The sequence below is a fragment of the Trachinotus anak genome, unplaced genomic scaffold (genome assembly GCF_046630095.1).
Source record: "Trachinotus anak isolate AG129_WGS33_773 ecotype Australia unplaced genomic scaffold, CSIRO_AGI_Tana_v1 ptg000034l, whole genome shotgun sequence".
NCBI classification, from domain to species: Eukaryota; Metazoa; Chordata; class Actinopteri; order Carangiformes; family Carangidae; genus Trachinotus; species Trachinotus anak.
The window spans coordinates 5,915,740-5,942,142 of NW_027273885.1; the positions used below are offsets into that span (position 1 = coordinate 5,915,740).

At 42.0% G+C, this 26,403-nt stretch overlaps 1 protein-coding gene across 5 annotated transcripts; it reads right to left on the bottom strand.

Moving 5' to 3' along the window:
* Positions 1-38: 38 nt before the first annotated feature.
* On the bottom strand, positions 39-24,967 carry vaspb (vasodilator stimulated phosphoprotein b). Of its 5 annotated transcripts, none has more exons than XM_071471871.1 (14): positions 24,442-24,967; positions 8,845-9,016; positions 6,502-6,682; positions 6,216-6,282; positions 4,790-4,887; positions 4,104-4,348; positions 3,720-3,841; positions 3,437-3,488; positions 3,238-3,265; positions 3,083-3,122; positions 2,803-2,859; positions 2,089-2,158; positions 1,702-1,759; positions 39-1,586 (listed from the first exon to the last, which is right to left on the bottom strand). In XM_071471871.1, exons 1-14 carry the CDS (start codon positions 24,444-24,446, stop codon positions 1,552-1,554), a joined length of 1,230 nt encoding a protein of 409 aa, XP_071327972.1. In that variant the 5' UTR covers positions 24,447-24,967; the 3' UTR covers positions 39-1,551. The 5 variants fall into 5 exon arrangements, with proteins under 5 accessions (XP_071327972.1, XP_071327971.1, XP_071327973.1 ...); XM_071471870.1 differs by having other exon boundaries at positions 3,720-3,844; positions 24,442-24,965; XM_071471872.1 differs by having other exon boundaries at positions 3,720-3,844; positions 24,857-24,956.
* Positions 24,968-26,403: the final 1,436 nt, after the last annotated feature.

Genomic DNA, 26,403 nt, shown 5'->3' on the forward strand with positions numbered 1-26,403 from the left:
TTACAACAGGACGCAAAGGATGACTCAAGACAAAGTGATGCATTTCAAGAAGCAGCTGTATTCGACTATAAAGGCATTTCTAATCCAGTGTCTCTAAGCTGTTTTCTTAATATTTCAGTGTAAAAAGCCTAGATTCTATTAGAAAAAAGAAACAGTAAACCCAAAACAACATTTCATAAGAAAACAATCATTGAAAAAAAAAAAGAAAAAAAAAAAGGAAAACAAAATCCCCATTCACCAGTCACTTCAATTAAAATAGAAACACCATTTCATTTTTTGCTTTAACATTTTCCCTCAAAACAAATATATATTTTCCTTATATATATATATATATATCTATATATCTATATATATATTTATCCTCAAGGCAGTTGGTCATGGCCAAATTAATTGACCTCATCATGGCCATTTTTTATGTTTCAAAGTTAGAAAACATAGCTAGAATGGAAAAAAAATGACTAGCTGAAGCACAGTGTGGGACCACTGCACTGGTCAACAAATAATATCTCATTTTGAGTTAGAGGGAATAGTCTGTCAAGGCAGTGTGGCACGCAGACACACTTCCTCTGGAACAAGTGCAATGCAAAGAGAATAAATTTCTCACACATCATAAAACTACAACACAACTCCTCTTTCACAGCACTCAGGTTGTCCATCAGATTCCCTCTGCTTGTTTCATCTTCCTCTAACTTCTCTATCTCGCAGCGGTGAAGGCTTGTGTTGTGCTGTTTTGGTTCTTAGCCATTGCTGGGAGCTCAAAGTCCGCTTGATGGAGAGACACTGCAGTGGTCAGGGAGGTGGGGTTTCTGATCCATCCTCGATTATTGTTGTTTATTCCACCCTTTACCATCAGAGGCAATAAACTACTAGAGGATGTATGAACTGAACTATCTGTAGCAGTGTTTGAGGTTGAACAATAATTTGTCAACTGAGAACGAGAGAAAAAAATTATCCCAGCATGCCAGCATCTTGCTATTACAGTAAAAATGTGACTAATACGTTGTCCCTGAATACTGAAGACTGCTCTATCAGTAAATGGTTGTGTCTGGTAGCGGAAGGGAGAAGACACAAGTAGCAGGACTTCTGCAGAAAAGAGGGTTATGATGACTGTACATAATGAGGAACTGGAAGAGCAACTGTGGCTGTAGCTATGTGCTCTGAATTGGTTCACATGAGCAGAGCACATAGAGGACACAAGGGGACGGGATGAATGGACAGGGGAGAGATGGGACAGATGGTATCGCCACTGCAATATTAGTGAGTGATCATCAAAAGTGCCGGATGGCGACGTGAGGAGGTTCCCTGGGTTACCATTTACATGAAGTGAATATGCATGTTGTACACATAAGCAGGTATGCTCACATGTGTTTGTGTGTGTGTGTGAGAGAGAGATAGAGAGAGAGAGAGAGAAAGAGAGAAAAGAGAAAATGTGTAGGTGAAAAAGAGAAATCCCTGGGCTACATGGGAGGGCGCAGTGGAGGAGAGGTCCCAACGGGCTTCAGCCACCTCCATCCATCATATCCCTCCATTACACCTGACACTCAGCAGAACTTATGTGCTTTTCTTTTGCAGCTCCTGAATAAAGGCTGTGAAAGCGTAGAGGGGACAAAAAAAAAATTAAGTACCTGAAGTACTGTATATTGAGGCAAAATTAATAAATTAATTATTTTGATAAATTATTTTTAGAATACATAATCTTACCTCTAATAATTTCCTCCTTGACTTTTTGTAGTTCTTTCCGCACCTCCTCGAGGATCTCCTGCAGAAACATTGATTGACAAACCATGTTAGTCATGGTGATACGGTGCCACTGACACTCAGTGTGTTTACATGGACTTTAGTAACAAGGTTATGCTGATTATGGGAGAATGCCTTTACATGCATTGCAATAACCTGGTTTCTGTTAATCTGTGTAAACATGCAGCTGGTGGGTAAGCAGATATCTCCCCTCCCCGACCATATTCTTATTTTAACTGGTATGAGAGAGAGGGTGCTGCACTAGTTTTAGTGTTTTTTTTTTCCTGGAGTGGGTGTGCATGTCATCGTACTCATTCAGGTTCAGCTCTTTTGCGCTAATGAGAAATTCACCTGTTTCATTTTCTCTAAATCTGAGTCATCCATTCCAGCTGCATCATTGCTGTTGCCCGCAGGCTTCACCCTGTAACAAGACAACAAAACAGACAAATACAGACAATTATTTTATGCTTCTGTGTTTCACAAAAAAAAAAAAAAAAAAAAAAAGCCAAGAAGGTCCATGGGACTGCGTTGACAGTGCGACTGTCAATCAAGCTCATCACCATAGTAGCAAAGATTTGAAGGGAGAGTGAACAGAAAGACGCAGAGATGTACACACACCCAGAGATGCAATGAGGGCTGCAATATCTAAGCTCATTAACCTACCTTTCATAGCATCCATAAAGAAATGCCACTGATGTATACTTAAATAAACCTAAATAAACCTGGTGTATTTGCAGACACATGCCTCAACTGCAGTATACAGACAACCAAGCTAAGCCACCTGAAACCACAAGAGGACAGCACCGACTCAGAGGTGAGATGTAAAAATAAACAATAATCACACCCTCAGGCTTATCTTATTATTCAGTTTTCAGAGATAACACTCCACAGCTGGAACACCTGCAAGTCCCTGGGGTGCATGCCATTCTCTGATCCATTAGAGGGTGCTATCACCTGCAAAATACGCTACCTGGGTACGTAGGTTGCAGTGATGCTGTGCTAAATTGAAGAGAAAAGAAAAGCAAGGGGAACTAAGGTCACGAGTGAACGGGACAGCACGTATACCTGGAACCTTGGGACAATGAGGGAGTGGAGTCCATGTTCTTGGCGATGGAGTTATTCCTGTTAGTGAGACACACACACTCTCCTCTTAGAATGGAAATGGAAGATGGTCACACACAAAAAAGCACACTTGTCCACAGGCGTACGTGTTCACAAAAGCGCACACACACACTGATGGAGAACGACTCTCAGGATGAGTTCAAACATGAGACGCCAAACACCAGGGGGGGGGTTACACATTTACTGTCGATGGCGGCACAGAAATAAGTGAATCCAGGATTACCTGGTCATGGACGATTTTTCCCAGGGTCTTCTTATGGTGTCTGAGTGGGAGGATGCATAAAAACAAGTTCTTAACATTCATCTTGAACATTATGTAAAGTGAATATCAGAATGAATGTAGGTGGCATGCCACAGATAAAAATGTTCAATTCTCACCGCTTTGACCTTGAGGCTCTGAATCATCCTGTAAAGAAAAGAGCGAGACAGTCTGTTAAGAGTGAGTCATCCTCAAACCGTGTCTATTTTTTAAACTACCCATCACCTACACTGTTTTGTCACATATAAAAACATAATATTTGTTTTGGACTATCTGTTTTTGTTTTTTTAAATAATGTGACAAAAAGCAGATGCTTACATTCTCTTGTGTCTTCACAGGTGGCTTCTCCCCAGTGTCTGCAGCTTTCCTCCTGATGTAGAGAAGGATCATCTTAAGTTACGTTGTCATGTACATTCAAACAGACCAGTTTCAAGAGCTGGTTATACACAGTATATTATGAATTTTAATATTAGTCAAAGGACAAGTAGGACATACATGAAAATGAAAATGTGACAGCTGTAATAGAATAACAATAAATGTCTATTTTTTGAATGTGTGTGCTAGATGTTTTATGTGACTGAAAACCTGTGGTGTTACCCACCTTCGTGCCAAGATGGCACTCATCTCACCCATCAGACCCCCCCCTCCTCCTCCTCCAATAGAGGAGTTGCTGCTGCGGCTGGAGTCAACTCTGCCTAATGGAGCTGCAGAGCCTGTGTCCTCCTGCTGAGGGCAGCAAATAGCAAAAAGAGTCAGGCAGACACTGTGTAGGCATAGTCACTCAAACGCTGATGCACGGCTGCAGGTACTATAGCTCTGCAAGAGGGAACAACTCTGTGCACAGCAGCAGAACAGCATTTGCATAATTACAAAAGCAAATAATGGATTCAGTGGTTGTACATCATCTTAAACTTGACTTCAAAAGCAGCTACAGAGTCACAGGTGACTGTCAAAGGTTTAGAAAACGGTTTCGCTACATGCTCACCTTGGATACTTTGCGGAGTTTAGCTCCTGCAATGGCAGCTGCCAAACCCCCACCACCTCCACCTTCCCCACCACCAATGCCACCTCCTCCTGCGGCGGGCAGGGGTGGGGCTGGCGGAGGTCCGGAGGGAGGTGGTCCCGGAGGCGGAGGGATGCCAGCGGCCGGAGGGGGGCCAGGGGGTGGAGGAGGGGCCGGTGGTGGAGCGACGCCTCCAAGGGCCAATGGTGGAGCTGGAGGAATAGGGACTAGAAGAAAAAAAACAGAAAGAGACCATCAGTAACCATCTCACAAACCATCTAAAGATGAGATTCAAGATGCACGTCATTGAGAGTGATGCAGGTGTACTGTCATGTAAAGAGTAACAGGTTCCACAGAGAAGTCAACAGTTGTGGGTAAAATGTGGTGAAATATTTGGTTCACAATCCAAAACAATGTCTGATCCATTATATTTTGTATAAAGAATATAAAATCCAAACTTGTGTTTGGTTGTTGAATTAACATTTACTCTCTTTAGATCAAAGCACCATGAATCACTGGGCTTTCATTGCACAGTCTCACAAGATTTTATCTCTCATAGCAGGTATGTGCCTTAAGAAAAAGGACTTGGTGATATATGAGGTGCTACTAAGCCTGGACTGTATTGTAGTTAAGTACAGATATGTTGATCAGCCCAGGTGTTTCCTGACCTGCAGCCGCTTGTCTTTCTCTCTCCAGTCTCTCTCTTTCCTGCCGCTCCCGCTCCTGTCGCTCCCGTTCCTGCTGTTCCAACCTCTGCTGCTCCAACCTGTGCACAAATAAACACATCTGTCAGCGGCAAACATATGTAAACATGCTCAAAATAAATCAAAAGGTGGACAGGATGGATAAATTAAACTTAAAGCTATTTCATTGGGGTGATTAAACAGACTAAACGTGACCAGTTGGGTAAGATGGGAAATCTGCGGGGCATTTACACATTAAATATCCCGCAGATTATTGGATTATTTATGCCACAGCCATTGTTTTCACACAACTCTTCTAATTACACACAGTATTTGTGTGGAGAACTAAAATCAGGATTTGTATCTAATATACTGACTTTGGTAAATAGATGAGAGTAGGATTTCATTGCTTCTGATTAGCCTGCCACTGAAGAGTGGTGGCCTAATTCGAGCTGCTTCAGTTCGCTACTGCTCCGTCCCCTCTCCCCCAACACATCTGCCACTCACAACAACAGCTGTATACAGACCATCGCACATACAATGTACTCATACACCCCAGTCAAAAAGTTCACACATATGAACGCAATCATACACACAAAGTCAGAGTTGCTGTGCTTTAAAGCAGAGGCAGAGAGCCCAGGGAATGGGGAGGGCAGATCAGGTGCAATTTTTCTTGATTTTTTTTTTTCTTGAACAGTGAAATAATAATGAGGAATGCTATCAGAACTAAAAGCATTCATGCAAAAAATATCCCTCAACACCATCATCTGTGCCGGATTTCAAAGGTTTTAAAGGCTCCCTCAGCCACAGCATGTCAGCAGCCAGTGGGACAGCTAGTAACTTGACAGACAGTCTTTCTGACCAATCACAAAGCCTGCCCCGACTGTGCAACATATTACCTTTTAGTCTAAATGAGATTAAAAGGTTAATGCCTAGTCCATGCAGGCTTGCATAGTGCCACTGCAGCAGGTCTGAATGCCGGAGGAACAGATAGATGGATGGAGAGAAGGTGGGGTTGATGTGAGAGGTGTCTGCCTCGCTGCCTTTTGAACCTTTAACCTACAGGGACTGACTGAGGGTTTAGCAGTGTCAGGCTAATGCCATCAAATCCTCTACATATGCGTGTGTGCAAAACTGTGCCAACAGGACTACTGCAAAGCCAAGACAGCTTGACTTGCTATTGATTGTTATGCAACTAAACCCAGAGGATAGTTTGCTTCAGCTGGGAGTTTAAACTTCACAAGTAAAACCACTTGCTTCCAGAGAAAATCTACTTGTTAAATAATTGCTGATATTGCTCATCTTTGGTCCAGAGGACATCCAAGAGGATTCACAATAGAATGTGCCTATGGGGTCTTTAGACTTAAAGTAAAACAAAGGTTGGTAGCATTTGGAGGATGTCTGAAGGTACCTCCGCTGTTGTTCAAGCTCTTCTGGAGACGGACCATTTGACACCGGGCGGGGGAGGGTTGCATAGCCTGCCAAAACACAACACAGGAAATGTCCTCAATACAAACAAAAAAGATTAAAGAACATGGGAACAGATATTGCCATGAATGGGTTTAACCCAAAATAAGATAATATGAAGTTATTAAATTGTGCATAAAATCTAATCTGTATGTAGAGAGTATTTCATGAATGAGACCCAATCAGATGGAAACATGACGTAATGGGGAATCTAGTGAGAACTCATTTACCTGCATCTGCCAAGGAGTTGATCACTTCCAGAGCGTGAGCCATGCCGTTGGCAAATAGAGCAGCATCCTCCTTGCTGCCAAAGTTGAGCCCCCACACCTGCCGGGCATCTCGCCACTGGTGGAAATTGGGTGTGGCCTGATTATACTTGAGACCTTTCACGATTGGACAATTAATAACAACCTGGGAAAGGAAGAGGACAGATGATCAATACAGGGATGTTTTGATAGAGAAAATAAGTGCTTCTGTGTTTTTTTGTCTATATTCAAACAAATTATGACAGTTATAAATATCAGATTTGAAAATATTAAACTGAGCCCAAAACTACTGGTCAGAAGTTTAAAATAAATGCCCCCCAAAAAAGCCTCTAGGAGGCGGACCCCTCACTAGAAGACTGGAAAAGCTATTAAAAAAAAAAACCAACAAACCCACATCCCTGCCTGTGCATAAATTACCCTGGTTTGTATTCCACCCAGCAGGTGGCGTGAAGCCTATGAACCGGGAAGAAGAAAAAAAATGTTCTGGATTTTGAGCGCTGCCTGAATGTGCTGACACACCATTTCACTATTTGTTTAACAGCCTCTGGATTCCACAGAGCAGACAGGAGGAGAGGAGACCCTGTCAGGGTGAGTATCATAGCGATCAACGTGCTCTGAAAAGAGAGGACAGCGAGTTCAGCTGCCACTGCAGACAGTGATATTCCTAAAGTCTCATCAATCCTGTCAAAAGGCAGCAGGAACAGTACTGAGGATGTGACCACAAGCACATAAAAAAAAAAAAGAAAATCAGGATCAAAAGGAGGAGCTTTGGTATCTTTTCTGAGTGAAAGAAAGCAACATAAAAAAGCCTGAACAATTGAGGAGACAAGCTTAATATTAGCAAAAAGAGAAAGGGGAGAACATGGACGTAGAGGGAAAATACAGCCACCCTATGTTCTCATCAGCTCCTTGCTGCTCTCTGACACCAACATCCCAAACCAAGCTGCATGTCTCCAACAGACACAAATATAGAGTCCTTACTGGGTATCAGGCTTTTCCCTAAATTGTCACAGGAAATGGTTGAGCAGGCTAACTATCTCACAGGAAACATCATCCACTTTAAGACCTGTCTCTGGGGGACACTTTAGAGTCGTGAATGTTTAAAGAAGGAGCGAGAGAGACACTGAGGCAGCAGGGAGAGGAGGGGCGTAGTCAACAACGGACCCACCCAAACTCAGTTTACCCAGCGTTTTAAATTAGAACCTGCCCACCTTTATCTGCTGATGTGAGTCATAATCTGGTGATAACGTCAAGGAAACCACCGTTGTTCTCCTTTTCTAATGCCAACATCATGCCCAAAATGAACACTACATGTTCCACAGAAATTCAGCTCTAGCACTCAGTGTCTAAATCTGGATCCCCTGCTGGACCACATGTGGGGGTTAGACAATATTTATAAAAACAAGCACAAAACCCCACCCACAGCATGTATGTGCATCCTTCAGACCATGGCTAATTCAAGGGTAATTCAAATGACTGTCATCTGGGGTTTTTTCCAGTGAGGTCAATGAGTACAAGGCACAACTGAATGAAACAAAATGGCTGCAAATTACTGTAAAGACACTTGAAATCGTCCCTGCACATTGCACACAATCAAAACAATTACTTGGTTTTGTCTCCCAGTTTCCTCTAAAGCATCTGCAGAACTGTTCTTTACATGTTCTCTCGTTATCCAAAACACAAAACAGTGGGAGTAACAACCAGGACTGACATTTTGAGGAATTTCAACAAGGAGAGGGACACTAAATCTAGAACGCCTTAACCTCTCTCACTCTCCCAACTTCACAATTCATGATCAAATGAACTGAAATGGGCCACTAGAGGTGAAAACGTGCAGTCAGCCACTAGTTCATTATAATAAGCGTTTCAGGAGAATAAATGTCCCACCAGTACAGAGTTCAGGCTGTTGTCTATGCATCAAAGTAAATGATTGACCAAATGAAAGTGCATAAAGAGCAATAAAATCATAGAGCGATTGACAATATTGCCTTCTAAGGGACCACTGATAAAATTACAGTGTATGCAGTAAATTTTCTCAACACCGAGCCCTAGTGTGTAGTATCACATAGACAGTGATACTGTGGATGAATGGGAACATACAAAGATAGACTGTCTCACACCTACTTGCTGACTCATACACCCTTAGGAGTCCACAGACACCCACGGGCCGTATGACGGAGACAGATGAATGAGGTACAGGCAACCACATACACTCACACTTCCACAGGCAAAGTCACTCAGACACACACACACACACACACACAAAATCTGTCAGACACAAAGCATACACAAAGCTGGCAGATTTACCTGCTGGTCTGTCTGCATCTTACGTCCCACTATCCTGAAGGCATTGGTGGAGGGGTTGTGATAGATCTGGACTCTGCTGAAGGCCTGGGGTCCAGCGCCCGCCGGCAGCCACTTCTTATTGCCATCATCATAGATCATCACAGTGGCCCGAGCCTGGCAAATACTGGACTCACTGTAAAAGAGATGGCAAAACAGAGAGAGACTACATTAATTTTCTTAAGCACACAGGGATCTCGCTCAGTGAAAGTAAGATTTTATTTGGTATTCTTTTGATAAAGGTGCTTGGCAGCCAAGCTTCAAGTTCTTCACCCAAAAACAGCATGAACAAATCTCATTATTTGTATAAAGGCTATAAAAGGTACATCAATTCCTGTGCTTAACCAAGCCTGCACAACAAAACACATTTCCTGTTTGCAGCCATGAAGACATGGAGAAGACCTTCGTGTAAAGATTGTATGTCAGAGCAGAGACTACTCAGCTCCAAGATGAAAGTCCACCCGCAAAAATTAAACCACGAAGGCTTGTGGTAGTGACTGCACACTCAGCCAACAACTGTATGATCAAGCAGTCTTTGTGACCGTTACCACAGACATCTGGTATATTTTTTCTGGTGACAGCCCCAAGAATGAACAGATTCTCATGGATGTATGTAGACAATGCTGACAAAGACTCATATTTCTTAACCATTTCACCCTGTAAGTGTGACACGTGAATCCAACAATTTTACACTGATGTACAAGTAGAAAATAAAGCTATTTTACTATTGATTTGTACAACATTTAATGACAAATGACAGATCATATTACAAGCTAAATAATATAATGTAAAATCTGTGTTTTTTAATCTGGACAAAAGACTTTTGTAAAACCACAATTCATCATCATTATCTTATTTTGAAATGCTATCAAATAATGGTATTTGATGTGGACTGCAGCTGGAAAGGAAGAAGCAAACACAAAGGGAGGAGAGGAGGAATTGGAGACACCGGATGGACAAACAGATCAAAAACACTCCATTATAAACAAACCATAGTAGAGATGAGAGTCAGATTTCTGAGAGTAGCCTGACTTCATCTCATCTAACCCACAATGTCGCAATACAGGAAGCTGACATACAGTATTATGACAGATTACATAATCTTCATGGAGAAGTGAACCAAACTTTGTGGAGTAATTCAAGCGTTTCCCATTTGTACAGAAAACACTGTGTACTGACACATATACGAGAGGTAGGAAGAGAAAGACCAGGGGAAAGAAAGCAGCAAAGTGTTGATTTGAAAAGAGAAAAAGATTAGTTCGATCCCAAACAAGATGGGCGGCGAGACAACAATGGAGCCTGACAAAGACAGGAAGTTGTGCCAAACTCTGCCAAAGAGGCAAGGCTCTGGAATCTTCCACCTGCTCCACATCAACCTCCACCTCATCTCACTTTGTAAGAAGAAGAAGAAAAAAAAAACAACATAGCAACATGTGCTTTGAGATCAGTGACAAAACATCTATTTATAGTTACATGCCAGACGAATACACACACAAACACAAGTTACAACACATTCAGGAATGCCTGCATGTATGAAAGTTTAGTTAGCAGTGCTAGAGGCTGCAGAGTGTGTGCACGTTTGCATGTTAGACACCGAAATCAACAGATAAAAAAAAAAAAAAAGAATGACAGATTTATACAACAGCAAAATCTGCCCAAACAAATAGCAAACACAAAAAAAATATTTGCAAGTTCCTGTTATACACAAATTGGAACATCTTCTGGCCAAGAAATGCTTCAAAATGAGAGGTTACATAAAATGTCAACATTTGTTTAGGATTTATTATAGCATTGATCAGCACTGAAATATAAAAAGATGACATTCATGCATGTGTCCGACCTACAACAACAGAAAATAACACCAACCAACTGCCTCATAAATACACAGTTAACAGTGAGTACAGGCTGTAGAGGAGGATGTAGGAGAACAAAGAGGTAGCTTGTCAATTACAATTTTTTAACCATTCCTCCCCCTTCATCTCCTTATTTGCCCCCCCATGCTCTCCCCTAATCCATCTCCTCCACCTCTCCCTCCATCTGTCCTGCCCATGATACAATCTGTTGCTTCCTGTGACACAGCACCAAAGCCACAACCTACTTCCTGTTGCCAGCACTGCCTAATAAGGACTGCCTCAGCCTGAACAATCAATGTGTCAACAGAAACACACACACACACACACACACACACACACACACCCCCTATGTTTTTCTACAAGCTGATAACATTTATATTGAGTGTATGTTAATGAAATCATATCTTTGCTTCACTGTTGACAATGAGGTCAAAAGAATGAGAGGAAAGATGAGGACAGACGTATGTTCGGATGAATGATGAGGTGTTCAGGGTTCCTCTTAGAACCAGTGAGTGACTTTTAGCATGAACTATCTGTGTAACAGACAGGTTATAGTTTACAGTTTCAGACAGCTCTGGGTTTGGTGTCAGTCACAGAAAAATGTATTACATAAACTTCAAACACCTTCCTGTGATTGTGCTATTTGGCACAAGTTGTATTATAATTATGCCCATAGTGAATGTTAGTTTTTCATGGTAACTTTTTGGCTGGAACATGTAGCTAGAGAGACTAGCTATATTATATAAAGTATTGCACTTTACACAAACTTTCAACTACTTTGTGAGTCTGACTTTTAAAAAAGGTCAAACTTAGAACATTCCTCTTAACATTTCAGGAGAAATACCTTCAGGCAGAAAACCCACCATCTGACAGAGCTGTAATGAGACATGAGCTAATCTTACACAATTAACAAGTTAATAGTGATAAGTGAGACAGGACTTGTATAAAAATGAATTATAAAAAAATACTGCTATGTTGTAAGAGGTGGCTCAGTCCATGCTGAACAGAGGCAGACAGGTGATTTGCTCCGAGTCAGATACACTGGAGATATTAGCTTACTGCAGATCCTACTGTAACTGTACACATGTCGACCAATAAATAAACAAAATGCATTACAGAACTGGTTCAGATCATAGGGAGCTGACTTTCATTACATACTTTGTCCACCAAATAACACTCACAAGTGCATTTTCAAGTTCAATGTCTCACTTAGTATCTCATTCAAAATCCTTTAAAGAACTACTTCCAGAGGGGCTTTCCAAAATGTTTTTGTATGTTATGCATTTTAGTATATATATATATATATATATATATATATATATATATATATATATATAGTCTGCGCAGAGGGAACTAACTTGTAACATTTTGAAAACAGCATATAAAGGAAGGATTTTTACAAGGGAGATAAGGCACACTGGAAAAGGTCAAAGCACTCACTGTGGCCTTAAAACCTTCAGCAGGCACAATCCTGCCCATCGGTCCCTTCAAGCAGGTGAAAACCACCTATGTCTGGACGGCACTGCAGCGTTCTCTGATCTCATCTGCATCAAGTATGCTGTTGATGTGTGGGGCAGAGAGGGCTTATGGGAAGTGGGAGGGGACAGAGACTCAGGACTGGGAAATGGATGCATATTTAATGGCAGAGAAAGCGAAGGCTCGGGAGTGAGATTGAGAGCGGCTGCATTATTGATACAACCACGGACACTGAAACTCTAAAAGCGTGTGGCCCACGCGCATAAATAAAGGGACTTGCACACATCCACACACCTGTCAACCTGCCAACACGCGTGTCCATGTGTTATAACCTGCTGCAAAGGACTCGTGGCCAGGTTTGACTGCACTGTGTTTTAGCACTGGAATAAATTATAGCAGGCGCGGTCATAAACAATCTGTTCCCGTCCTCCCTCGGACAAAGACCACCAGTCCTCTAGTGAGTACACTGACGCTGGCTGTGGACCTAAGCTAACTAAGTTACCGGTTGACTTAAGAGGTTTTCTACTAAGCACAAATAGGTCACTGGCTGATGCTCTCGGAGGGATTTGAGTCACCAACCTTTAAAACACCTCAGGCAAACAGCTACAACACTTCACCACATGAAAATGACCAGCAGGATGATATGCAAATCGCACACATACTCAGAAGCACACTGGAAAACTGCACCCAGTCTGTCTTAACTTGTCATTATTACAGCCAGAGAGAGTTCCTCGTCGTTCTGTGGCTCTACGGTTAGCGAGGGGTTAACAGGAAACCGCAGTGCACAGGCCGGGGCACATGCTCTCTTGGAAATGTCTGTATATGGCTGTGCTCTCAGAGCTTTTCCCCAAATGTGCTGGCAAGTACAGTCAAGCCCAGTGGCTCTGTCTCTTCCCTCCTCCTCCTCTTCTTACCTGACCCTCCCTCCACGCTCATCTGCCACTCTGCTTGGCTTGCTCTGCTTCCTTTCTGTCCAAATCAAACACACAATTCGACCAAGTATAAGACCTGCGCGGAGATGCTTCTTGGTGGCATCCGTGCATAGAGCTGTCTCACATAATACTGGAGGATATATGTGGTTGCAGGGATAAGCAAACCTTTCTTACAGTTAAATAATAACTGAGCACAGGCAAATTCCACATTTCCTTTAACTGTGCATTCATACTGCGAATCATGACATAGTTTGATCAAACACGATGACACATATGAAATACAGACATCAGTCATGGGGCGGACAAAAGACAGACTGAAGTTACACAGTGTTGTCTAGACACTAAGTAGAGTAACACTCAGTATTTGTCTCTGGCTCCATGTCTCTCCTTATTCGCCAGGCTTCTTTCTCCTCAGAACACCACGATATGAAAAAGCTTTTTTTTTTTTGTCCTCACAACTCCAACCAACTATCATTTTTTAATGATGTTCAGGCTTTTTGAGTTATTCTTGCCCTCGGGAATAAGTGTCTTTCTGTGTGGTAATCAGGCAGCAAAGAACACTGGAACCTGTAGCAGTAGCTCCTGCAAAATATCTGACAAGCTACTGTAATACATTACAAACAAGAATTACAGCCATGCAGCTTTATTTCTCATCAATGCCATTTTTCTCTCACAGCTTTGAGAATTGATTCACACACAACTCTGAGTCAAATATGAAACATAAGATGAGACACAGGTGTCAAATTAGTAAACCTGGGCCACGCCGCACCTTACACAAGCAAACAGTCATTCATAACTTATTTCCTTCTTTCCCTGTTGTTAAAATGTGACATTAGATCCAGACAGGGACTGAAAATAAGTCACTTAATAGCAGGCAACCAAACCGCTTCCTCGTTCTCCTTCCTGATATAAACAGAGAATGGATTACACGCACAATAAATACTGATAAATATTGGTATTGTGGAGAAAAAAAGCATCAAATAGAATAATAGAATTACGCTCTATGATGTGTATAAGAAAAATGTTTGATACATGTTTTTCCAGTGGTGATTTACAGGTGAATTCCTGTGCGTTTTTGAATATTACAAAATTATTTACTGCAGATCAAAAAAAAAAGTGACATTACTTCAGTCTATCAGCACTTTTTTTCCCTCTCTCTCTCTCTGTCTCTCTCTTGATTTAAGGAAATGAAGATTTTTTGAGGTGGATTCTTTTATTGTGATATCTCATTCATAAGTGTCAGAGTCAAGCTTCCTCTTTCCACCACAGCACCTGAATGGTTAACCTGCCACAAAGCTGGGAAAGCCGAGTTCCGGAGAGACACCCAACATCAGACAGAAGTGAAAAAAGGAAGTGTTACTGCAGTGGCAAAGAGACAACATGGGAAAACTCAGCATGTGCCAGTATGTAAATGCTCCTCGGTATACCAAGCCCCTGAAACCCTGACTGCATGGTCAATCATGTGTGAGATCACAACACTTTCACTTTTAGTCATTTCTCTACAAGAGACTGAAAAATCACTTGAAAGATGGGTGTTTCTGAAGTTTCTTACTTCTGCAGGTTTGCAGAATAAAGAAAAAAAAGGGGTAAGCGTAAAAAAAAAAAAAAAACAAAAAAAAACATGTTGGTATTCTGCTGCCTCATTACAAACACTGAACTGGGGTCATGATGGTGGTAGAGGACTTGACCTCTGCTGCTGACTCGGACATGGGGAGCCCACACAATAGCCTGTTGACGGCGGGCCCGGTCATCTGACAGTGCGCTGTCCTCAAACCACCCTCAGGGTATGTATACGGCCGTCAGTGATGTTCAGCTGGGCCCACATGACACTGGAATCAACCCCTGAACGATCATCACTGACTGAATCAGTAGGTGCTAGATAAGCTTTCAAACTGCAAAGGGCAGGTCCTGTTGTGAGAGACGAATGCCCCATAAATGTTAATATGTAGCTCGACGTCCAGACGAGAGAATATACTTGTGGCAGCTTATTTTCTTCGAATATGAGGTGGAGAGAGAACACAAACAAGTACAGCAATTGAAACTTAAATGCTCATTTATGTTTCCTTCCTCTGGAAGTTGTCATATATGAAACAAGCAGAAATGTTTTCTCTTTGCTGAAATATCAAACATTTTACAAAACTGCAATGACCTGGAAATTTAAGCAGAACTAACATTACTTCACAAAAGCCTTTCAGAGGATTGAGTAAAATACATTTAAAATACATTCTACTGAACACGATGAACTTAATTTTTTTTTTTTACTTCACCAGGAAAATGACTCTTTGGAGAGCAAGTTGTTTCTCTATAATCATCTTGTCACTTTAGTGAAGGTGAAATAAAAACTGAAAAGGCTTTAGACTGAAGGAGAGGCCAGGAAAGTAGATCTCTGCGAGCCCTCCTTTGCTTTATTCCTCGGCTAACTTCACTCCCTCTTTCTTTGTCCTTTTCCTCATGCCTGTTTATTCTCACACAGGTCTTAGCATGCTGCTAAAAGCACACACACACACACACACACACACACACACACACACACACACACACACACACACTCTCTTGCTGTAGGCTACAGTTTTCTTCCTCCACGAGTCAGCCACACAGAAACAGGCATCCAGGCTATCTGAGCTATTGTCAAACTCCTCTTCTCAATATTTTTGTCTGAACAGAGTCGGACGTCTCCAGCTGAAGCTCCTCTACTGAGAAAACCCCTCAGCGTTCTTAGCGCACTGACTCATCCTTTGCCTGGCATCGTTTATGGAGCATTGTGGAAAAGTTGAATGGACGAACTTTCATTTTGTTGACCACTTCAAGAGTTGAGATGAATTCCTTCCTGCTTCTGAGGCAGAGGAGGGCGGTTGTGTGTGTGTGTGTGTGTGTGTGTGTGTGTGTGCGTGCGTGTGTGTTTTTGTGTGTGTGTGTGTTTGTGTGGGAAGGGGGGGGGGCACGACTGGCACACTCAATGCCCATATTTGGAACCGTCTCACCTCTGTCCTCCTCACTGTGCTCAATTCCTTTTACAGGTTGGAGCACATCCTCCTCGACTCAGGCCAAGGAGGAGGCAGGCGTGCACTTCTGGAGAGGAACAATCACCAGAGAGAAACTCTCCGCTGCCCTGACTTGTAGCACTATTTTCCTTCGCACTGAAGAAAGGACGTCTTCACTCAACTCTGTACCCAATGTTGGGTAAAGGCAAAGTTAAGAAAAGGAAGAAAGAGAAGGCAACACCTTAATCACATTTCCTGCTGCTCATTGATATGGAGGCAGGAGTGCGTAGACTTTGACCTTACATTAGCCTGCTTTGCAGATACTGGCTACTTGGATAATCCTCCCACTGGCACTGCCAATTCTCGGCCGACTTACACTCCATCCACTCTGCACAGTGTTGCCTCTTTTTAAAACCCAATCTGCAGCACGATGCACACAGCCAATTGTCCGGCTATCAGCAGGACACCAAGTTTACGATAGAAAACCAAGTGTAATAAAGAGTCGGCAATAAAGACTTCCACGATTAATCAGATGTAAAAGCTTTGCCCCAAAACCTGTTACTTGATAACTGAACAACCCTAAGCTAATTATTTGCAGCCCTAATGTTTTCTTATTCATCACCATCAGGGAGGAATCTGATTTGTCCCACATTCATTCAACACCATGAGAGTCCAAACACACATTCAGAGTCATAAAGAATTATCTTCAGTGGCAAGAAGAACAGGGAGTCCCGCAACAGATGGTGTGACCCCCCACAGAGGCCTGATCTCAACATCATGGAGTCAGTCTGGGATTACATGAAGAGAAGAAGACAGAGTGTCCTGAGAAAACTTGTGCTGCTTTAGGGCCACAGGGTGGTCACACCGAATATTACTGTGATTTTGGTTTTTCAGTGTTTGCTGCACTTTGTATGAAGTTAACTGACAAATAGAAACTATTAACGAGATGAGTTTTTGAAAGCTTCCTCACTTTGCTTCTATTGCTAAAGGTCTTTGCACACTACAGTTTATACAGTGGCCTCCGTAATGTGTAGGACAAAGACATATTTTTCCTTGATATGCCCCTCAAACCATTCAGACATGACTGAAGACCTTAAGGGTATTTGCACCATGTTGAAATTACAACACAGGCCCTCTCATTTCAGAGCACCATAATGTTTGGGGACACAGAAATGGTAGAAATATTAAAGCCGTCATGGTTTAGTACTTTGTCGCATATCCCTTGCAAGCAATGACTGCTTGAAGTCTGAGATTCATAGACATCACCAGGTGTTATAGTATCTTCTCTGGTGATGCTCTGCCACGTCTTTAATGCAGCCATCTTCAGCTTGTTTCAGGGGCTTGTCCCCTTAAGTTCTCCCTTCAGCATTTGGAACATTTGAATTGAAAATTTAAATGGGGTGACTGGCTTGGCCATTTTGAGAACTTTCCATTTTTTAACTTTTTAAAAACTCCTTTGTTGCTTCTGCAGCATGTTCAGGATCATCATCTTGCTGTAGGATGAGGCACCACCCAATCAGTTCGGAGCCATTTACTGAAACTTGAGCATATAAGATGTTCCTATACAGCTCACAATTAACTGTGAAACATCAATGAAGATAAGTGCACCAGTACCCGCGGCAGCCATATATGCCCCCAACTCCATGTTTCAAAAATAAGGTGGTATGCTTTGGATTGTGGGCAGTTCAGTTAATATCGGTCTCATCTGTCCACAAGACCTTTTTCTCAAATTCTCCAGGCTCTTTCAGGTCCTTCTTCCCCAAACTGTAATCTGGTCATCCTGTTTTTGTGGCTAACTAACGATTTTCAGCTTGCGTTGTAGCCTCTTGATTTCTATTAATGAAGTCTTCTGCGGAAAGTAGCTTCTGACAAATACGCACCCGCCTCCTGAAGACTTTCTCTGATCTGTCGGACAAACATTCGAGGATTACTCTTAACCATAGTGAAGATTCTTCTGCCCTCAGCAGTGGAGATCGTCCTTGGCCGACCATTCCCTTTGTGATTAATGAGCTCACCAGTGGGTTCTTTCTTCTTAATGATATTCCACACAGTTGATTTTGGTAATCCTAAAGTCTGTCCGATGTCTCTAATGGTTTTATTTTTGTTTCTCAGCCTCACAAAGACTTCTTTGATTGTCATTGGCAGAGCTCATCTCCTCATGTTGAACAATGGCAACTACAGACACCTGTGAAACCAAATGTCCCAAACATTACGGTGCCCTGAAATGAGAGGGTCTGTGTATAAAAAGTGTTGTAATTTCAGCATGATGGACACTAAATGCATCCAAATCCTCTTAAATTAAAGCCTAGAATGTGCACTAAAATCACAACTGTGTAAACTTGAGACAACAAAGAGAAAAACATTATGGAGTGCACTGTATAAACTGTATACAAACAAACCAGTACAAAAAAAAATAAATCATGCCAGCATCCACCCATGACTCAACAGTAAGCATAACCATCTTCACCAAAAAGACAGCCCTCCTCAGACCACTCAACTGACTAAATTGAACTTTTACCGTTCAGATAGAGCAAGCTGCTGATCAGACTTCACACGGCCAGAAAGGGAAATGCAGTCAGCATCCAGGACAGCAAAAAGTGTTTTTGTAAACAAGATTATGTGCATCGCTATTCATGCCAAAAAAAAAGAAAATCACCCATGCAGAAAATGGCTCAGAATTCAACAGAAGAGGTCAAAACAGGTTCTCCTTGCAAGCCTGTCTCTCTCAGTTTAGTAATAAACCTTTAGCTCATATTTTCTGAGGCAATAATATCCCTCCTTATCGCCCACAGTATAAGTGGTGCCTAATGATAATGTAAGGAAACTGTTGCATATCAGACCAGTAGAGCTGTTCCTGGGTTTCCTCCAGTGCTGTTTTATCTCAGACAGCCTGTGTGTATCACCGTGAGCCCAGATAAGTGAAGCTAAGATCTGAGGACCTGATCAGTGGGACAGTTTAAGATGGCTGACAGCATAAAGCAGTTTTTATACTAGCTGGCATCCATTACGCTCCATTAGGCAGTGGACCCCTTTATGAGCCCACTGTATCTTTGTGCCCATTAGTAGTGCTGAGCATACAATATATCACTGCTGCATTTCTCCACACAACAAGCTTCGGTTTCCCTACGATGTTACACTCTCCATCATCTGGGATGATGTCACTCTTGTCTGGCTGCTGCTGAAAAGACCACAGGGTTTGCAGATGTGCACTTAACTTCATTATGTCCACTCCACAGGGCTCTGCTGGATTTCACACTGATGATGGCTTGATCTTTGCCAGAAAAAAGTCAAACAAGATGGAATATAGAAGCTTAAATGGACATATATGTCTACTGAGGCTGTTTTCAGTGGTTTTGGGAAAAGTCCAAGCAGAGGTGTATAAATGGGACATCCATGAACAATAGCATCAAGATAATGGCAACAAGCTAGGCAAGATCGAGAAGCACTTAACTCACTAACAGACATAACAAATCTTAAATCTAAAATCAGCCACTGCTACACTGCTACTGCTGTTTGGTCTACAAAATGTCAAAGAGATGAAAAATACTAATTATAACTTCTCTCAGTCCAGACTGAAGTATTCATATAGCTACTTTAATTCAAACAAATGTTCAACATGTATCATTATATAACAAAAAAAAACATCAAATCCACACATTTGTGTAGCTGGAAACTGAATGAACTTGGCATTTTTGCTTAAACGTCTAAAATGATTAATCAATTATAGAAATAGTTGCTGATTATACTTTCTGCTGATAATCAATTAATTAGAGTTGCAGCTCTGGATTGGGTAAAGTAAACCACACGGAAGCCCCAATCCCAGCATGAAATCAGTAAAAATGAGGACACTGTCAGGTTGAATGACTGAAGTGAAATGATTCAGTCCGAGTGTCAGATCAATATATTCTGCTTGTAACTAAGCTCTATGAATTGTAATCTCAGTGCTGTGGTTTAAAAACACACAAAGAACAGAGGTAATTTCCTACGCTTCGGGCCATGTTTATCTGGACAATAGAAATATTTACTTCCTGTTTTCCATCTTTTCCAGAAACAGCCACGAGGCCCTGCATTACTTAATAGCAGGGCTGCATGATATGATATATGATATATCCTGAGATGATTTAGTTTAATATCTCTGGTTGTATTACACTAATGAACGAAGACTGTCTATCCTAATCCTAACTGCTTATAGCAATATTGGAAGTGTACACATATTTAATGGAGAACCATGATTTGTCACATATGGTATTTACTGAACCATAAGCTGTCTCAGCCCCATCTGGTAATTTCATCTATGAGAAGGTTCTCATTTGAGTCTCTGGAAAATGTATATCACAATACATAAGAATTTTGAACAACGTGTCAAGCAATTAGTTTAAAGACTGTATTAAGCATTTAGTTTATAAGGCCCTACATAATTTCCAGGGACCCATGATGACATCTGAAATTTGCTTTTTTTTGTCCGATCAATCCAAACTGATAAAAATTCAATTAACAAAGATATAAAACAGTGAAGCAGCTCATCCTCTGGTGTGGGAGCTGGAACCAGAGAATTGTTGACATATTAGCCTGATAAATGACTTGTTTATTGGCATGACAGAAGACTGTATCCACATTACTGACTGTAAGCAATTTACACAATTTCTCCCCACTTCACTTCCTGTGACAGAGGATTCAATGTGAGTTTCAAAACACCAAGCTCATTGAGAAACTGCTTAATATGGGTGAGACATGTCCAACATGCTAGCTGGGGTAAAGGCTCTGTTTGAAACGAGTGATCACAGAAGAAACAATAAAATACGGAGAGAACACAACAGCCTGGGGACACAATTAAAGATAAAAAACACTACCCACCAACAAGAAAACTGGAGTTGTCACCAAGTAGACAATAGAAAGTTTTGTATATTGAGTAACTCCTGCAGCAAATCGTCTAATCCAAGAGGCAGGCTGGCATAATGGCCTATTTATGAGTATGAGGAGTGGGAGGGCCAAGAGGGGTATAATTGTTTCAGGGGAGGGGGTCGCTGTGATTGGGTGTTGTGAGAGACAAACTCACAAGGCTGAACCATTTTAATAATGGTGCGCGTGGAGTGATGAGGCACATGGGCTTTGTGATCATTTTGGACACGGCGTCTGTGCGTGAGGAGTCTCCTGAAGGGCGCATCAACATGCAACTCTTTATGATGCATGAAATAAAGCCATTACTCTTAATCCTTTATAGATAAGAGTTCCCACAAGCACACCCCAATTACCTCAAATTGTTATTGCTTCTGGGACGTGGGTGTAAGTGTGGATATTACATGGGGTTTGGTTGGGGGGAAAAAAAAAAAAAAAAAAATTAGAAAAGGCTGATCATGTTCAGCATGTTCAGGTGTAACAATTTCACGCATGCAGAACGTCTCCTATGTTTATGGGTACACAAATTTGTCGGTCTGCTAAGAACAATGCAGTTTTACAGAGCTTTGCAAGTACACACGTATTTCTTTGCTTAATATTTGAATTTTTAAATATATTTTAGGGAGTACGCATTGAGTTGCACACAAGATGAAAGTCTACTCAGCCTCTGCCACTGACATCAGACTTCAAAAGAAAACAAAAAAAATTGTGCAAGAGATTAGAAGAACAAGTGGAGACATGAAATATCATCTACTCTCTCAACACACCAGCCACGGACATTACACAATAACACAGCATGAACATACAGCTATCGCAACACCAATAAGTTTCATCTTGTTATCCTTTCATGGACAGACACAATATTATTGCTAAACTCCTTAAATAACAGCTACTGGCCTGTTGGGACATGAGGTCAAGAAGTAGAACATTAGAGGAAGAAGACATGACAACAAAACTGCTAAAGATCACTGTTAGAGCTGCATTCCTCTCCAGTTACTGCCCAGGCAGAAAAAAAGCTCGAGCCGAGACACAAAGGAGACTGAGGGGGAGGCCATTTCCTTGCTTTTAAGGCTGATCAATAATACCCTCATGCAGGAGTGAAAGGAGAACAGTGAAGGAGCCAGGTTTGGCGTCGCTTCCAGGCATGTAGAGCTTCCAAACCGAGCACAGGGAACTCCTTGAAGTGTTAAGCAGATGCATTACACCTGTCTGTCTGTCTGTGTGTGTGTACTCACATCATGTGCTTTAATACCTGACCCCCAAGGCAGCCATACTGCTGGTGTCTGATATGACAGCTCTTTTAATCACAGAGACCCAGTCAGTGAGTCACACTGGGAAATGGGAGTCACCACTCTGACAACAGCAGTGAATCACAATGCAGATGGATGCACTTTGAGTGCCTCATAACCCAAGGATACCAACCAACAGATGCGCTCTGAGAGTGGTCAGCGGAGACAACGCTTTGGTTTCTCCTGACTGCAGCTGTAAAGGCAGCTTAAAGATGGGATGTATTGCTGAGCCCCTTTTCTCAACTGGGTCAAACTGCTGAACTTTTGACCAACTGACTGCACTTCTGTGTCAACATTTACATTCCACGGGGAGAAATGACAATGAACATGAGCGGAGCTGCATTCCAGTCTTCACCTATTATACAAGGTGACATGAACTGTTCAGGCCACAATGGAGCGCCAGCAGGAGCGATATCCATTCAGAAGAACTGCAGCGGTCCAGCCAGACGCTACCTAACAACATCCAGGAGACAGGGGCCGGGTGAAATCTGAACGTGGTTAATAAATGCTCGACATTTTAATGTTTACACTGTTTGTTTTTGGTGCCGTCTAATTGCTGCGGTGGTTTATGGATGGGGAAGTGTTTTCTGAATGCAATTTGACAATAAAAAGCAGTTTGCTTATCTTGTCGTATGATGTGTAATCATTTAACTATGCACCATAGACAGTGTGCTGTCATGATGTGTACGTGTGTCTGACAGAAACTCTTCCACAAGTATACTTAAAAGGTATAGCAACAAGAAAAACAGATGCCACTTCTTCCATATCAAACTGCCTATATATATATATATCATGTAAAGTATGTTAACACATTAGCTTTTGCTAATTATTGCATTAACTTTATTAATGGCCTCATTAGCAGGGTATGTTTAATGCACTGTTGTGACTGTGGCAGGATTTCAGGCAGCTCAAGTGCCTCCTGTTCCTGCTGTAATCAAAGTTACCATGCAGAAGTATGTGCAAAACAAATACAAAACTCAGACCAACCCATGTGCCCGAGAGAGCCATGAGATATATTATTACAGAGAGGGCAGCGCAGTAAGCTTGAGATAAAGAACTAGTCACACAGGTTATCGGCCCTGCACCAACACACTCCACTGCACCTCATGGTTCATAATGAAAGTTGCATTTGTCGAGCTTTAAGACGACAAAGTTGGTCCTTGACACAAGTGGAGTGCTTCTCTGTTTAAACGTGAAGGAGTGTGGAAAAAGAAAAAAGAAAAAAAAAAAAAAGGAATCAGCCTAGAGAAGCCCCAGCCAGCAGCGAACTTCAAAGCATGTAATTGCCAACTGCACAGGCTGTGACAGGATGTGGAATTCGTGGACATGAAATTTCCACAGACCTATTTTGTTCTCGGTGCAAACCTCTGCACTCCCAGAGGGAGACGAATAGTAGGAGAGGGGATGAGTTGAATGTGTAGTCTGTGGAATGCATGGCATGATATAAACAGCACATGAATTTGGTGACCCAATTGTGCAGCCCCCTGCATAGGGCAGAATTCAACCTGCTTCAGAGTAAGACACCATTACATCAGCTCTAAGCTTAGTTATTAATCCACTATTAATATATCATAGTTATTTTTGCATTACGGTGGTTTACTTTGGGTACGTGCCGCAATAATAGTGAGCTGCTGCAGCCAAAGGAGCAAAACAAAAGAACCAACATGGAGTGAGTGTTTCAAACAGATACACAAGTATGTTGTTGTCATCTGACCTGCTGAACTACCCCAACTTGTGAACATTTTCCTGAAGGCAGCCACACTACAACAGGAAGGACTAGGCTTTCATCACCATCAGTACTTTTTTTTGATATACACACACACACACACACACACACACACCATCAAACATATTAATCAAAGGTCACAAAAACCTGCTACAAAGTCTCATGTGTGCCCCTGTGGTCGGAACAGCGCTACAAAAGCCACAAGCGGGGAGTTGCTCCTGAGGGGGAAATGCGATTTTATGTGTTGGAAAACAAGTGAGGGGGCAAATCAACTGCCCGGCAGGCCCCGGAGAGGTGCCTCAGGGTCAGCCTTCACCAGTCGCCTTTGTGAAACCAGGAGCCGAAAAACACCCAAATGTAGGCTGGAAACACAATGAAGGTGAAGGGGATTTGTGCCGCCGTACCCACCTCATTGTTCGGCCAGAGTGGAGATCCTCTCCTCGCAGGCAAGTTTGTCTGACTTCAGAGCTGAAGCCCGGCTTTCAAAAAAAGTCAAACCGGTGAAACAAAAAAAAAAAAAAAAAAAAAAAAAAAAAACCGAGAAAAATCGGCGACAAGAAAAGCGCATCTACACCCGCAAACGGGGTAGCCAGCAGCGGGATAAAGGAGCACACCTCGACGATTTCCTGGTTGTGTGGAGCGGGAGAGGAGGAGGAGGAGGAGGTGGAGGAGGAGGAGGAGGAGGCAGAGAGTAGATACAGTAGCGGAGCGGGCTTGTCAACTCCAATCACTATCCCACAGTGAGCCAAAGAGGTGAAGCCGAGGAGAAGCGGCGCTGCTGCAAAACCCAGAACTTCTCCTGGGACACTTTCAGTCGGTTTACCGCTTTGTTTCTGGAGATTAACCCCGTGTGTGTGCGTCGGGCTCCGCTCCCTTCCTCAGTCGCCGGCCTGTCGTTAGGTCTGTGCAAATTCACGGGAGCCTGGCCCAACCCGCCGGCTTCCAAGTAGGCTACAATCTGCGACGCGTTCAAGCTCGCCTCGTAAAAAAAAAATACCCAACTCGACTTGTGCGTGATTTATTTTAGAGGGACTGAAAATAGAAAATGACAAAAAGCGGTGGAGAGTAACTACTACTCTATACTTTTCCTCCACAATAATTCAATGTAGTTTCACTTTTTAGTTGTTACTCATTAGTTAGAAATAAAGCGTATAAATAAATAAATAAATAAATAATCCAACTGTATATAAAGCGGTTAAAATTTGCTTAAACGCCACCAACTACAACACAAATGCCTCTTACATATTAATGTATCATCAATATAATATAAATTATATGATATAAAACTCATATTGGCCATTCTACTGTCTAATGTGTACTTTTACTTTTGCTACTTCTATTATATTTTGCTATTAACACTTCTGTACTTCTGCTTCAGTGGACTTACAGATGCAGGATTAGAGTAATAGTGTTTAACAAATGTATGTATTTTTACTTTAACTCAGTACTTCTTCTGCCACTGTTGACAACAAAATACTTCACTGAAAAAACAGCTGTGAAAGCAGGCAGCACTTCACCCAATGATCAACACCAAACTGGAGTTTCAGCATGCCTACCAGTAGCCTATTTAATACAAAGCCAGAGTGCTCATAGCCCACTTCATCATCAATAAATTACTCACTCTCTAATTAAGTAGTTCTTCCTCTTCTTCTTTTATTTTAGGCAATTTAGGTACTTGAAAATGTGGCCTATTTCTGTAAATAGATTTTTAGGAACTTTACTTGCACCTGTCAGATATCACAAAGGGACAAAGCTAAAGTGCAAGAGAGATAAAAATGACTTATGAGTGGAAAGATTAAACTGATGCACTCCCAAAACAAGGGGTCGTGGGCTCATTTTACAGTGTTCAAGACCAAACGTCAGGAGCCTCATCCTCAAAGCCAGGTTCATCCTTGGTTTTCATTTCTAACAAGCCCTGCTTGGGATGCATGGTGATACTGGGCTGTAGTAGTTCAGTAGAATAGGTGGTTGTCTGAACTTGATGATCACGCTACCAAGGTGGAAATTAAGAAACACTCTAATTATACATACAGTGGTTGACACCATATTTTTTTTCTTATAATTTGATGGCTTCTTGAGACTTTAAGAAAAACTTGTTCTGTCTCTCCTAAGATGGCATCTACAGTATAACCATAGAAACATTTTTCTCTTATTATGTGATGCTGAAAATATTCCAAAGTGGTCATCTGAACCAGTGTCTAACTTTGTTCACAATTCTAGGAACAGCTAAACATGCTAGCTCAGCTAGCTAGCCCCAAGCCCTGTAACCACAGGGCTAAAACACACACACCCTCCTCTTTGTATTTTTGCAACATCAGTAACATGGTTCCCAAATGCACAGTCCCCTCCTGCATATCACATTTGGACAAA